Genomic DNA, 15,319 nt, shown 5'->3' with positions numbered 1-15,319 from the left:
ATATACATTTAATGTTTTCTCAGAAGAGCTATGCTTAAATTTAGCATCAAAAGAGAACTTGCACAAAATTTATTCATGTATGTTTATTAACAACATCATTTTGTGTTGTATTAATGCTCTTTTTACACTGCAGTATATTAGCGTTCCGCTGGGTAACATGGATACAAGTTGTGCTGGTGCTGATAGGATTGGAGATGGTGCATAAGCGTTCTGCGGAATTCCGATTCAAAATCAGAATTCCCTTCAAATTTTAAATATTTAAAATGCTTTGGGTTTGTAAATGTCTGAAAAGAGCTTCCAAAAGCAGTCAAACAGTATTTTTCCTCTTTTGGATTCCAGTTGGTTACAATGAGGAGACACGAGCCAGCAGTAGTAGTCCGGTTGTCCATTTTTTCTGCTGATGCTGCAGATGACAACCCTCACAACTTACTTAACGACTAGGATGACCAAAAAGAATAGGAGATTATTTTCTGATGGTTGTAGTCTCTGCATTCTGTCACTTGAAGGAACACGGGCTACTGTGTACCCAAAACAAATTTTAAATATCTTAACTAATTTATTTTAAATATCTTAACTAATTCCTAATATATTGCAAGAGACTGTGTGAGTTTTGGTGTGCTACTGAACTCTGTGTGGACACACGTGTGGAATTTGAATTATAGCCAATATCTTGACTGTGTTTTCAACTTTTTAAGAAATCTATTTCTCTAAAGGGGGAAAAAAAAGAAGATTTACTCAATGAGTTTTGCAGATATGTAGTTTTGCTCTGCTACTTCTGGCTGATCTGAGTCCTAACTCAAAATCTCTGTAGAGAAATGGCTCTTGGCAGTTTTCTTCACTCGCTTATGTTTATTATAATGTCCTGTATATACTCTGCTGTTTTCTACCTCCATTATTATTTGAGGTCTTCACAGTGCATTTCTATCTCTTCCTACCTCACATACCTTTCAGTAGGCATTTTCATTACATGATCAGAAAACACTGGGTCGTTAGCTGTTCAGTATGCAGAATTTACATACCTTTAAGAGTAGCCGAGGAAGAAGTGGAAATTTTTTAGTCATAGCTACTGGATCATTGGATGACACAATATATTTTCTTCTATTTGATTCTCATAAACCACTTCTTGAGTAGCAGGGAAAGTAATTGCTTCAGGAAAAGTTTATTACTGGATGTTTAACCACAATAAAATTTTATGAGATTTATGATGCATTATAAAGTCCTACAGGAGGCAAAAACATTTAGAGTTTCTTGAGTTTGAAAGGTTGCTCAATCAAACATTTTAGCAGGGCCTGTTGCAATAGAACAAGGGGTAATGGTTTTAAACTGAAAGAGGGAAAATTTAGACTAGATATAACGAAGAATTTTTTTTTTACAGTGAGGTTGGTGAAACACTGGCCCAGGTTGCCCAGAGAGGTGGTAGATGCCCCATCCCTTGAAACATTCAAGGTCAGGGTGGACAGGGCTCTGAGCAAACTGATCTAATTGAAGATGTCCCTGCCCATGGCAGGGAAGGTTGGAGTGGGTGACCTTTAAAGGTCCCTTCCAGCGCAAACTATTCTATGATTCTGTGAAACCCTCTGCCAGTTATCCCTGTAAATGGAATTGTCTCGGTGTCCCTGCGTATCTTCTGAAAAATGAACGGCAGAGATCACGAGCATTGGGTGCCTGCCTTATTTGCCAATAGTGAGTGCACAGAGAGTTTTCAGATAAGCCATCTTCCAACGAAAAAATTGATAGATTTTATTCAGAAAGATGAGAGAAGTTTAGCCATAGGGTGAGAATAATAATAGGAAGCTGTGGAGGAAGTTATAAGAAACTTGCGAGGAGAATTTGGAAAGAAAACATCAGTGTGGTTTTGTGACATGGTATAAAAAAGCAGATCTGTATCCAAGGTAGAGTAGTAAGAAAAGATCATTGGAACCCATTGTTATCCTTTCTCAGAAGCTCTGCATATAATCTCCCTTCCAGTTTTGCCCTTTCTCTTGCTGCTGCATCACTCGGCCGCCACTTTGGTTGTGGGAAAGTATGTGAGCACATGCCAAGCCACCGGGGTCAATTTCTAATTCTCACACTTTCTGAAATTTATTTTTTGTGGACTTTTTCCTCCTTTAGTGCCTTCTCCAGACATTTGAGGGTAGAAGTGCTCTTTTTTTCCACCGCATTACTTTCCTCTATGTACCCACTTGTGGTTAAAAGCCGGTCAGTAACCTGGAAATGAAGTCATCGGGATTATTTCAAAGAACAGAATTTTGGAGCAGAAGAGAAAGAGAGTTTGTCTATTGAGGCCTTTCAGATATTAATAGAAATTAAAGGAGAGTAAATTGTCTATGATTTTATTTCCTTTGCTGTTTTACAGGGGAATTGGGGAGAAAAATGTGGTCTTGAGTTTGAAGTTGGGGATGCATTTTACATAAGCATCTGCAGAGCGGGTTTTAAACTGCTCGATGTAAAAAATAAGTACTTCTGTAGATGTTTTTGATTTTTTTGTTTGTTTGTTTCTTACCACATAATCTATCTTTCTTTTCTCTAGGGCTTCATTAGGATGTTTAGCATTGGTTACCTGATCCAGTGTTGCCTTCGGATTCCATCTACCTTCCGGCATCTGTTGACAGAACCATCCCGGCTACTTTCCCTCTTCTACAACAAGGAAAATTTCCAGCTTGGAGCTTTTCTGGGATCTTTCGTCAGTATATACAAAGTGAGCTGATAACATGCAGAAACGACAAATGCCATGGGTTTTATTTTGCTTTTCAGAATATCACAAAGAGCTAAAAAGTCTAGCTGCTTAATATTACTGATCCTGTTTGCTACAGCCTGTCACTGACAAATTCTACAGTATTGCAGTTAATCGAATTGTAAATAGCAAGCTAGCCTTCCATTCCCTGTGTTTTTTCTATCATTTCTGAATGAACCGGATGGATTTTGCAGCACGGTATCAAGATCAGCAGATAGGAAGTACTTCAGAGAAAGTGAATTCAGATTTCAAAGGGACTTGAAATGTTACACAAAAACCTTTTAGTGCAGACACAAGTAGTGACTGCAGTAGCAGCGCCCTTGCCAGAGAGGAGCCGTTTGCGGATTTTTTTGGCTCAAATATCTGGAATTCTTACTTGACGCTAAATAGCAGGAGATTGCAGAACATACATCATGTGCAGCTGAGGAGACGTTGCATTTACCACTTGGAAATCTACCCTCTCACACCATTAGAAGATGACAGATTGCGAACTGATACGCATTCATACAGCATTGTTGGAGTTAATCAAATTATGTTTATTTATGCCAAAAGAGAATGTTACCAAGCACACACCCAGAGGGAGAATACATTGCATAGTGCAGTGCCAAAGTGGCTTTTGCACTTTTATGTTCTTAATCACACGTGTCATTTTTCTACTCTTTTTTCACTTGTTTTGCAAAGTTAAGATAATTCTATATTATTCAGAGTAGCTGTTACTTAGTGAAAATGAATGTCCCTAAAAGCCATCTGAAGCTCCGTTGTAGGATTGTAGTAGCTTTACTATTAATATTTTGTGTTCCCCTTACTGTTAATTAGTGTCAGCAAACATGGTTTTGTAGAAAATAAGTTGACCATTGTAGCTTGGTTTCCTTTTTTAAATTGGTTTACAGGTTTGAGCAGTAAAGTTGATTGGAACAGTAAAGTTGATTAAGATAATTGCAGTGTATCAATGGCTTTGCAAGGAATTCGTATGTTTAAAATGTGCACTACAAAATAGCTAGAGAGCCCACTTCTGTGGTACTGTGTCCATTTTTGGACACAGATATTACTTCTTTTATTTTTTAAAATTTAATGTCTTTTTTGAGAGTGGGTACACCTGAGGGCCAGCAAGATGGTTTGAGGACTGGACCATATGATGTGCAAGGAGAAACTGAAAGAACTGGGTTTTAAGCTGGAGAAAAAAGACTCAGGGGAGATTTTATTGTTACCTACACCTCTTGGAGATGTGTGGTGATAGGATGAAAGGCAATGGATACAAGCCAGGAGATACAGGAGATTCTGAAGAGATACAAGGAAATAATGTTCTCATCTGAGGGTGTCCAAAAGCTGGAATAGGTTGCCCAGTGAGGCTGTGTAGTCTCCATCCATGGAGGTACTCAGAACTCCAGTGAACAAGTTCCTGAGCAATGTACTCTATTTAGACCTGCTTCAGGCTGGAGGTTGGACCAGATGATCTCCAGAGGTCCATTGCAACATGAATTATTCTTTGATTCCATGAAAAGCACACATTAGATGGATTGAGAGCCGGGCACACATATCTCAAAGTAGACATCAGCAGGCCGTCACTCTCAATTATATTCCCTTGTCTCAGTGCCATCAACACTGGATTGGACCTTACTAAACAGATCTCAAACCATTTAGAAGCAAACAGAAATTTATAAGGGATAAAATTTGGAGGTAAAATATGGATTTCCAAAACAGTTGAAAAAACAGTGCAGAGGGTGTGGCAGATGTGGAACAATCTGGATCATTTGGTAACCTGCAGCCACCCAAATGAAATATATTTTAGTGCAGCCTAAGGCACAATTCCTTACATCCATTCTGGCCTGAACAGCTGTGTACTGTGTATTGTTGTCTGTGTCAACAAACAGGTTATTGTGTGTTTCACTGCGTCTTTTAATATTATGCAGTTCTAACTTTTTAGATTAATGTGTTTCCTGGTTCCAGAATTTATTGGATGTATGGAAAAATCTCAAGGTGTTTGATGTGTAGTTGGAAACAGACTTCAGCATGGGAAAGAGTCTACACAACTACAGCAAATGAAGATGATACGAATTCAAGATTAGCTTTGGAATTAGATTGGTATTCAAACTAGATTGGTCGGCCCTCTGATTTTGAAAGAAACAGTAACAGTGAACTGTTAATTAAAACACTGAAATGTTTTAGGTTCTGTGGATTATAGGTTTTATTACACTACACTGTTAATTCGTACTGTGTGCTCTATGACTAGTTTATAGAGGGATATCCCCAGTATATGTGATCTGAAGGAGAAATAACTAGGGCTAATCCTCCTCTCTCTGTTCACCTGCAGGGTACTAGTTGCTTCCTGCGTTGGGTACGAAACCTCGATGATGAGCTTCACGCACTTGTAGCTGGTGAGTGCATGGCAAGAGGTTTATCTTGTCTCTGCTGGGTCTCTGCACATATTTCTCCTGTCTGTCCTCCGTTCCCTTTTTAGATTCTGTGATGAAAATAGGACTGTGTACACCAAAGTTCTGTCAAGTGACAGTGGTATTTCAAGTAGCTTCAAATTGCAATTAAAATTGTAAGGCAAATTCAATCAAACGATGTTTTTTTTATGGCCAGCTTCAAGGACAATATAGAATCATAGAATGGTTTAGGTTAGAAGAGACGTTAAAGATCATTGAGTTCCAAACCCCCTGCCATGGGCAGGGACACCTCCCACCAGACCAGGTTGCTCAAAGCCCCATCCAGCCTGGCCTTGAACACCTCCAGGGATGGGGCATCCACAACTTCCCTGGGCAACCTGTTCCGGTGCTTCACCACCTTCACACTAAAGAATTTCTTCCTGATATCTCATCTAATCGATATTATTGTGTGCACAAATGTAAACTTGTCCTTTATTTTCCAGCTGTAGAGGTGTGAGGTTCAAATGTTGTCTTGTCCGCATGTGACAGAACACACATTTGAAAGGATGGGCTCCACTAGATTGAAAAAGGACCCTTTTGCCATGAAATTTGTGTAGCGTTGCAGGCCCTGCCCTGCTGTTTGTGCACCAAGAGTGTATTGGGACCTCAGAGGCCTCTCTTCTTTGTGTGATGAGAGAGGAAATTTGATACCATGCTCCTGAGCACTGAACTAACAGATTTCCTTCAGGATTTCAAAATTCTCTTTTTTTTTTTCATTGACGTAAACCATATTTTGACGGGCAGCACAGGAACATCACTGAACTTTGTTGTAGCAACAGAAAGCATAATCTTGTGCAGTGTCTGTTGAGCTGACGCACTGCAACAGCAACAGTAAATCACCATCTTAACAATACTTTTGTTTTCTAATTGTTACAGGGTGTCTAGCAGGAATTTCTATGATGTTTTACAAAAGTACTACCATCTCTATGTATCTGGTGTCCAAATTAGTAGAGGTAAGATGTTACCTTTCAAACAGAGTTCTTTATTTCATCTGTTTTTTCAAGGCAGAAGAAGAAAATGAACTTCACAGCCTCCGTCAGACAATTCCAGTATAATACAAAGTTGTGTGGCAGTGGTGTGTTTCAGTAGGTGTGTGCCAAGAGGCAGTGCCATTCTGCGGTCTCATGACTTCCTTATTTTCCTTTCTGTGACTCATTTTAAAAGTCCTTTATCCACTGATCTCCATGTATATTCTCCATGAATTTTTTTAATCTCCTGATAGCCCTTTGCTGTGTAGCTTTTGCAGATTTTTTAAATCTGAAAGTTCCAAGAATGTCTCTTCTGCCAGAAACATAAATCAAAACTAGTCCTTAATTGCAGATTTATTGCCAAAAGCTACAGCTTAACTTCCTGCCTTTGTTCCCTAATTTTGGCACTCAACAATCCAAGATAACTCAAAATAGCGTAGGTTTTAGTCTATGGCTGGAGTTGTTTGTCAGTATATTTCAACTGATTGAATTCCCGGCTTTGCAACGAACTTTGTTCTAATTACTATTTTTCAGGCTTGAATTGTTTCAATGAACTTGTTAAAATTAGGAGCCCAGAAAAAAAAAGACAGTTTATAGATTTGGGGTATGTTGATTATACTTTGCTAACCAGCTTTTGGTTTCTTACTGTGATTTTTCCATAAAATTGGGACTTAGTCATGGTTATTTCCCCAACAGCACCACTGGAATAAGTTGAGAGCGTTCTCTTGTTATGCCTCATCCCCAAATCACAAAGCTTTCTCCTGCAGACCTCCAGGGTCTCGTTCCCTGGTGGTATTTATCCACCTCCATTACCAGAGCAGAATTCATTTCAAAGAATATAAAAAGAAGGAACTCTTTTCTTTTTTTTTTTGAAGCATAAAATTAAACATAAAAAGGGAAGATATACTCTGTTTATTCTTGCTCCTTGAAATCCTAGATCAAGCTCTGAAAGTAGTTCACATATTGGTTATATAAAAGCAACTGAGTTATCCATATTGACTTTTAGAACACCAGTTGTAAAAAACCAATATTATCTTGTATTGCTGATGGTTTTCTCTGGACTTTGAGACATTGTGGCTGCAGTGAAATAAGAAAAGTTCTGTGTGTTCTGTCTTTCTGTCTTTTTTTTTTTTTTTTAAACTACTTTTATCATCTTACGCAAGCCAAGGGTAACTGACCAAAGAGGCGTGTGCTGCTTTGGAAGGTCAAGCTGTGCTCAGGAAAATAAACTTTACATGTTTTCTCAGAAAGAAAAGTATGTGATTTCAAGCTGTTTAAGAGCAGGGAATATTCACTTTGTTGGAATAGTTCTTGCATTGTTCTTTTGCTTTTTTTAAAATGAAGAATTTAACATGGCAAACTTTCCCTTTTTTATCTTTAAGATCTGTACTACCCTTTTAACGCCCAAGCTGTTGCTAAGTCCTGTTCTGTGCATTTCTAGCCTCATATTCTATTGGTCTTGGATAACTTCTACAAGCTGGCTCAATCTATGTCACATTTGTGGACAGAAACAAAAATGTATGAGTATAGGTTAGTAACGTTGACATGGTTTTCAGAAAAGGTAAAATAAGTAACAAGTAAAAAAAAAAAGCGACTTTTACTTCATTTTGTTTCATTCAACAGTTCTTGTTTATTTTTATAGATGATATACTTCAAAGGCATTGAAGCGGGGAAGGTCCCCTATTTTCCTCATGCAGACAGCATCATCTATGCCATTTCTACGTCGATATGCTTTCAGGCAGTAAGTATGTTGTCTTCTAACAGAATATGAGGTTCTTTTAGTTTAGTTTTTCTAAACTCTTTAGTTTAATTTAGTTTTTCTTTTAGTTTTAAGTCACATGTTGAATGAAATGAGGAGCACAGGGATAAAACGATGTAGAAAAGATAGTGTGATGCAGGGATTCCAGCAAGATGCTGTGAATCAGGGCTCCCATGTCCTGCTTTTGAGTGTCACTGGGGGAAGATAATTTCTGATACGCTCATAGCTGAATACGTTATACAAAGCATTGAATTGTTTGGAAGGGATCTTAAAATGCATTGACCCAGAAGATGAACATAAATGTGTGGACTTTGATAAGCATATGAAAGAACAGTTTCTCAAGGAGACAAGCAACATATTGTAATATTTTGTGGTTTTTTTAATCAACTGGAAGTTTTTACTTTGAGCTACCTTGAATTAAAGCTGCCTATTTGAAAAAATCTGCAAAAATTGGCAAGGAAACCTGAAATTTTATGTTCGAAACAAGCTGTACTTACCATCTTTCGCACTTCCCAAGTCAATCAGATGCCTTCACCCTCAGTCCTTTTATCAGCTGCATCAGCTAGAAAAGCTCCTTTCCACTGGTACCCAAATTACTCTTCTACTACCTCTCTCCATTTCTAGACCTGCTGCTGAAACATCTCACTGAGTGTATTCTTGGACCTCCGTAACTATATATAATTTTTGTACCCCTCAATAAAGAGAATATTAAATGACCCTCAAGCAGTCTTCTGCTGTCTCATGCTTAGCAGAATGGTTCCACTCCTCCTCCTCATTGCTCCCATATATTTGGGAACATCTCTTCATCTAGGATCAAAGCAAAACAGTATGTTAAATGCTTGGGGTGTGCCTGAAGGTCTGCAGCATTGAGATCTCCCAAATACTTATTGGCAAGGACCATTGTGTGAAGCTAAGAGAAATAAAGTTCATACGAGAAAATAACTAATTGGAATGGGGATCCAAGGCCAGAAATAAATGGCTAGGCTTAAGAGGGAGGAAAGAGAGGGAAATCAGCAAAGGGATCCCATGCTGAGATGTTTGTTACTCACTATATTCATAAGTGACCTGGAAAAGTAATGGAATAGAGAGAAGACAAGGATTTTGGTTATATAATATTGTTTAAGATACGTAATGTGAAATACAAAGATGACTACAAGTAGATCACAAAAAGCAGAGTGAGTGGGGAATAGAATAGGAGGTAAATTTGGCATCCACAAGTGCAAAATCATGTACGTAGGAATAAAAGGATTAATGTTGCTTTCTGTGGAATGAGATCTAAGCTCACCACCACCACTTTTAAAGATCACAGTCTGTGCTGGTGGTGGTCATGTAGGGCATCAGATTCAGCCGTGAGCAGTTTGTCTACTGACAGCACTGGACGTTGGCAGGTGATCACAGCTGCTTTTGGTCCATGGATCATGAGGTGATTTTTACAAAATCAAAAAAAAAAATAAAAATACATATTTCCATAGCTATCTTTGTACTAGTTTTGGCAACGTAATGTAGCAGATGAAGCTTTTGCCTGATGCTGTGGGCTGGCTCTGACGGAATACTCTCCTTGCAGGCTGTCATGGAAGTCCAGAACCTCAGACCTTCGTACTGGAAATTTCTTTTACGACTAACAAACGGCAGGTATGTCACCAGGGGTATCTTACAGCTCATCTAAACACATGGTTGATCACATTCAGCTTTCTGTGTCACTCACTGTCAACAGCAGAGCCATAGGAGTACACGTGGGCTAATTTCCCGAGTATTTACTTTGCTTTTCAAATGGTTTCCAGTCCACTTGCAGTTCTTTGCCTTGCAGGTTTGGTCTAATGACAGGAGCAAAGACTTAAATCTAGTTAAGCCTATTTAGCAGGTGAGTGTTTTACTGGGAAGCTTTTTTTATCTTTAGCTTCCTTGGAAGGTAGTATGCTTTCAGATTTCAGTGGAATACGAAGAATCCGGTAAACAGATATACAGGTTGAAGGAATCACTTAGTACGTACAGTGATTGACAACAGGGTATTACTACGTGTTTAGAAGCATTACTAGAAATGTCAGTGTTCCCCAAGAATACTTTGAAGATTCAATAGTTTTTTATAGGACATCTATTTCAATTGGGAGAGAATTATTTTTTTTCTTGGAAAACTAATGAAAAATTTTCACTGATTATAACTGTAAATTTACACTCTAATATTTTACTGGATATTTTTTCTCTTATTAGCTGTGGGGATCTAATATGCTTACCTTTTAAAATAGATTTTGCTGTAACTGATTTTCAAAAATACAGTTTAGTGAAGTGTACAGTGTTGTACTGATGCAGTATGTGGCAGAAACAAGGCATCCAAATCCTGATGTAGATCAGTCTATGAATGGGATCACAGAAGGTGAGGTTTGTCATGACAGTGAGCTCTTCAGACTGTAAAAATAGACGTGAAATCTGAGGCCAGCCCCTGGAGCACGTTGAACCTCCTCTCCCTCTCACAGCACAGCGCACCCTCAGCTGGACGTGAGGTGACCGAATACGTTGCTGGACATAGGGGGAATTTTTCCTTGGGATGCCTGGAGGCAGTCTGCAGGCATCCTCGGAGGCCGGACAAACATGATACGGGGGATGATGTCAGTAGAGATGTCCAATTTTGGCTGCATTTTTCCCTCTTCTGCTAACCCTGATAGCTTCAGTTGAAAGAGAGGAGGGAAAAGAAATTCTATTCTGCTCATTTGTTTTATCTGAAATAAATCTCTGTAACAGTAATTTCGACACTCTCTTCATAGAGTGGTGTTTCACAGGTCTTTCACTCAACAACTTTGAAGACTAAACAGATGGAAAGAGATTGTAACACCCGTAAAATTGTTATTCAGACTTGGGCAGGCACGGCCAGCGTTTGCGAGGCTGGGGTGAGAAAGAAGAGTAGTATATTTTGTTTTGACTGTTTTTTGTGAAGTTAAAGCAGAAGAGGACTCCTTCCTTTTTTCCCCAAGTTGTGTTATGTGAAGTGTATCTACACAAAGCACTATGAATCAATTTGTCCAATGCATATATTTTTTTTTAAATCTCTATTGCCCAAGATGAAAAAAATACAGTCTTTAAACAGTGCAGGCTGAAGCCTGTATTTCAAAGATTTGGGTAGTCTTTCATGAAGTGAAATAATTTTATAAATAAATGTAATAAATATTTTATAAATAAACGGTAATAATTTCATTTTTTCAAAAGTGAATTAATAATCCATTGACTCTCTCATCTCTGTTCTTTTTCAGGTTTGCTCTCATGAACAGGAAAGTTTTAGATGTATTTGGTACTGAAGCATCTAAGAACTTCAAGGATTTCACCCCTAAGCTTGACCCAAGATACACTGTTGTACCACCAGAGCTACCGCTGGAGCAGTCTTGAAAACGACAGTACATCTTGTCATTGAATGTGATCAGCGTTTTGTCCTGAAAAGTTAATTAACTTAACAGTCGTATATATGGAGGAGGGCTTGGGCTCCACTTCAGTATTATTCCAATGAGAAATGCTTTTTACCAATCAAAAATACTGAAGCTTTGCAGGAAGGTGTGGCTTAGTGATTAAGTCCCTTCCATACACAGAAAATATTTCTGGATTGCTGTAGTTGGTTGACAGTATGGTAGCTTCCTGAATGAATTAAACAAATGAGTAATATATTTAGAGAAGTAAAATATAAATATACATAATAATTTCAAAAATCCTGTAGTTCATACCAGTAGAATATTTCTTGGTAAATCTAAAAGTAATTCTTAATTTACAAAGGAAGACAAATGTCATAGTTTAGGTCCAAAATTTTACCTGATCTTAAAACTATTGCAGATGGGTGAAAAAATGCCTCCTTGGCTTTCTAAATTGCATCACTGATTTATCTCAAAAGAGCCACCGCCCACTCACTATTTAAAATTGCAGTATTTTTACACAGCTATGGTTGCAGAAGGCGGCATTCCTTAGGAAAAGAAAATGCGTATTAATTCAGAAATCACATTCCAGGGCTGTATATCCCCCTGCCGATAGGGATAACGGAGAAGGGAAACCAGGCGGCGGCGGCGGTGGCTGCTGCGCCCTGAGGAGCCCCGGGGTGTGGTGGCCGGGAGCTGCCAAGTGGAAAATGACAAAACCGGCAGAGGAAGGAATGAAACGTTCCAGCCTCTGAGATGGGGCTGGAAACAGCAGACAGCTACAAAAATAAAAAAAGCCAAGAACAAAACAACATTAAAAAAAAAAAAAAATCCCCCAAAATATACTGACGTTAAATGTTTATTTTTAAAGGGCTTGACATTGTCGCTTTAGATGGCATCGAGCTGTTTGTTGAGCTGCAGCGCCAGCCAGCGTCTCAAGCCTTTCTTTAAAGGAGAACTGACCCCTGAGGTTAGACTGTTACAAAAGCACAGTTTTGACAATTGTATTAATAGTATTTTTTCCTTTACTCGGTGAAAAGTGTTTTTTCCGTCGGTCCGTCAGACAGCCATGACTGGGACGGTTGTGTTAAATTTAATATGGTACTACACGCAAATAACTACCTACGCAAATTCCGTCTCATTTTTACCCTGCGTATTTCTGCAGATAATAGTTTGTCTTCTAAAGCGAGATCTTGACATGTTAATTGCTTTTTTTTTTTGCTTTTGGGGGCTTTTTTTTTTTTTCTAGAATCCATTCAGGTGGTGCTGAATGGTGCTTGTTACCCTAGAACTTCATGAAAAGATGAACTGTATTCACATTCAACTGAAAAGAGACGAGGTAAGCCAGGGAATGGAAATCACAGTAGGTTGCAGGTATTTTAGAAAAGAAAAAAGAAGAAGAAATAAGCGGTTTATTGGAAGTCTTTGTCAGATGATATGAATTGGATTAACTAATAGAATCTTTGTCTTGTAACACTGTAATCCTACCCCAGCCTTAAGAATGTTTTAATTCCCGTTAGTTTAATTTCTTATTACTGAATATACAGTAATTTTTATCAGATTTACAGAAATGTCATGAAAATCATACCAATCTGTGCACAAAATCTGCTTCTTTATCAGCTACTGCAACAGTGACACTTTATCTCTGTTACTAAAGGTGCTTCATCCCTGAAAACAGCAGTTGTCCAAGTTAGTGTGAATAAAGTTCTGCAAGCTAGTTTGTATGCAATATTTTATTGCTTGAAATACTATATTAAAATTCCTCAAAAGGAAATAAGAGTTAATTCAACAAGAACTTTAAAAGGAACATAATAGGTTTGTAGTGTTTTTCCACTGGAATATGGTCTAAAATATTTGACCTTGTAAAGTCTGAGAAGTTATATATTTTAGGTAATATGTTAGAACTCACACACTATATTATGAATACTTTCTAGTGTAACTATATACCATTCTCAAATGTCAAGATATTTTATAGATGGATTAATTTTCTTCACTGGAATGACAATTGTGATTGTTTCTCTATCCAAGTGCTACATCTCAGCAGCTAAACGACAGTTTTATCTATGTTCTCTTGCTTCTGAAATTCACAGTCCTCATTTTGAGTTATTTTCATGTAATATAAAAAGAAATTTAAAAGTTTTAAATTATTTTTATTCAAATCAAGTATATGTAAGAGAAAAAAAAAATAAAGTCCTAATGTTTTTCCCGATAATAAACAGTTTCTGCTTGAAAGAGTGACTTTATGTTGTTGTTAAGCCATCTGGAGTCCCGAGTGAAGTAATACTTTGTGGAGAGGGAACGCCAGGAATGTGACAGCATTTAAATGGTGCGTATTTGTTACAAACTGAAGCCTTGACGCGGTGTAAGAGAGGAGGTAACACCAGAGCAGTTCAGCCGACAGCTTCAGCTCTGCTCTTTCATGGGGGATTATGCAATATGGGTCGATGTTATTTAACGTATTTCTTTTTTAAACAGGGGAAGCCAGATAGCCCCTTGTGAGGGCAGTGAGAAGCTGCTCACCAGACGGTTGGGCCTCATGTGACTGGAACAGCAGCGTTTCCCACCACCTGATGTGACACGGCTGGTTTTTGTTGGTTTTTTTTTTTGATCATATGATGGGAATCCTGTTTGGTCACATCGAACTTCTTGCAAAAGGAGTTGATTTTGCAAAGAGGAATACAGGGGAGACTTGCTTGGGAGACGGTGGGGGGTGGTGGGTCAACCTGAAATAATGCAGTTCCTTGATAGACGTTTGGGTGTCCTCGGGGAGGCTGCTCAGGAAGGCAGTGCTCAGCTCCCTGGAGGCATCTCAGCAGGGTGCACTGAGAGCTGCTGCCTCATCTGTGCCTCCCAGGGGTCAGGAGCAAACATGCCTGTCGTAGGCAATTTTTTCACCTTTCCTTCAGGTTGTTTGCATGCAGGGCTCTTCTGGAGAGTCCATCCCCGCCACTCTTACCACACCACCCTTACTGTGCATCTCGCTCTCCATGGTTGTAGTGTCCCCATCTTGCACTCAGACCCCCATGCTCCCTGTGCCAGATCCCAGCCTTTTGCCCCAGTTCCTCTTAGTTCTCCATCCCTCCCTCACCTCTACCCAGCCCAGTGTCAGCTGTCCCCTGTCTTCCCTTGTCTCACAAGCTCCATCCCTTGGGTGCCTCTTTTTGCTTCTCCAGAACTGCTCCACTGGGCGTCCAGGGGAGCGCGGCTCCTGCCCAGGGGAACAGTCAGGCAGGGATGTTCCCCTGTGTACCCCAGCTTTTGCTGCCACCCTTGGGCTTTGGTCAGCAGAGCTGCTTTAGGAGCAGAAGAATTCAGCTGTCCAGATGTAGAGTTTTCCCCTCCAAGACATTCTGGCTGTGACCAAGATACACGTGCAAAATCCCAAAGTGAAGGTTGTAGTCGTCCTTTTATCCTTTGTGGTGGATACTTGTTAATATACTTTGTCTACCATCTTTCAGCAGATTTTCAGGCTGCGTGAGATGGCTTCTGTTGCAGATGTTCATCGCTTATTCCCTGTCCTTGGTGGTGGTGATGATGAAGGTGTTGACATCTGCCACTGAGATCCACTGAAGGATAGGATTTTTATTTATTTTTTAACAGAATTATTTTAAATCTAGCACACGGCTGAGATTAGTGCAGATTTGCTGGAGTCACGTGTGGTAGATACTTCCACCAAGGAGTGCATGAAAGCATATGGAAATTTTGATCTTTTAGGGAGCTAATAATAAAAGCAAAGAGTGCCTACAATGACACATTTTTGGTTTTTATAGATAAAGATGAAACATCAGAACTGCTTTAGTGTAGATGGAATGATTTCACTGCTGAAGGATAAAGCTTGAGTTTCCTTATATTGTCTCACACCTGGGTCTCCAGGACAATCTCAGAAGCTCTGCCTTCTGTAGGTGACATCTCTCCAAGCAAGGCTGCTCTGAGAACATACAGCTTTCTGTTGTCTGGTCAAGAAGCTCCGTGTTCCTCATAGTTTCTCAACCACAATGAGAACCAAGATGCCTTCCATAACATGGACAACCTGTTCTCCT

General features: G+C 39.2%; 1 protein-coding gene across 2 annotated transcripts in view; it reads left to right on the top strand.

The window, feature by feature from the left end:
- Positions 1-13,489, top strand: part of TMEM135 (transmembrane protein 135) — a 186,409-nt gene extending 172,920 nt beyond the window's left edge. Inside the window, exons 10-15 of one of the 2 annotated variants that reach the window (XM_074148217.1) lie at positions 2,531-2,698; positions 5,046-5,109; positions 6,040-6,116; positions 7,774-7,872; positions 9,455-9,522; positions 11,133-13,489. In XM_074148217.1, coding sequence (XP_074004318.1) covers positions 2,531-2,698; positions 5,046-5,109; positions 6,040-6,116; positions 7,774-7,872; positions 9,455-9,522; positions 11,133-11,265 — 609 coding nt within the window. In that variant the 3' untranslated portion in view covers positions 11,266-13,489. The remainder of the gene's footprint in view (positions 1-2,530; positions 2,699-5,045; positions 5,110-6,039; positions 6,117-7,773; positions 7,873-9,454; positions 9,523-11,132) is intronic. The other variant, XM_074148225.1, reaches the window with a different exon arrangement.
- Positions 13,490-15,319: the final 1,830 nt, after the last annotated feature.

This window comes from Numenius arquata, chromosome 1 (genome assembly GCF_964106895.1).
Source record: "Numenius arquata chromosome 1, bNumArq3.hap1.1, whole genome shotgun sequence".
NCBI lineage: Eukaryota > Metazoa > Chordata > Aves > Charadriiformes > Scolopacidae > Numenius > Numenius arquata.
This window is presented reverse-complemented; position numbering and strand designations above follow the sequence as displayed.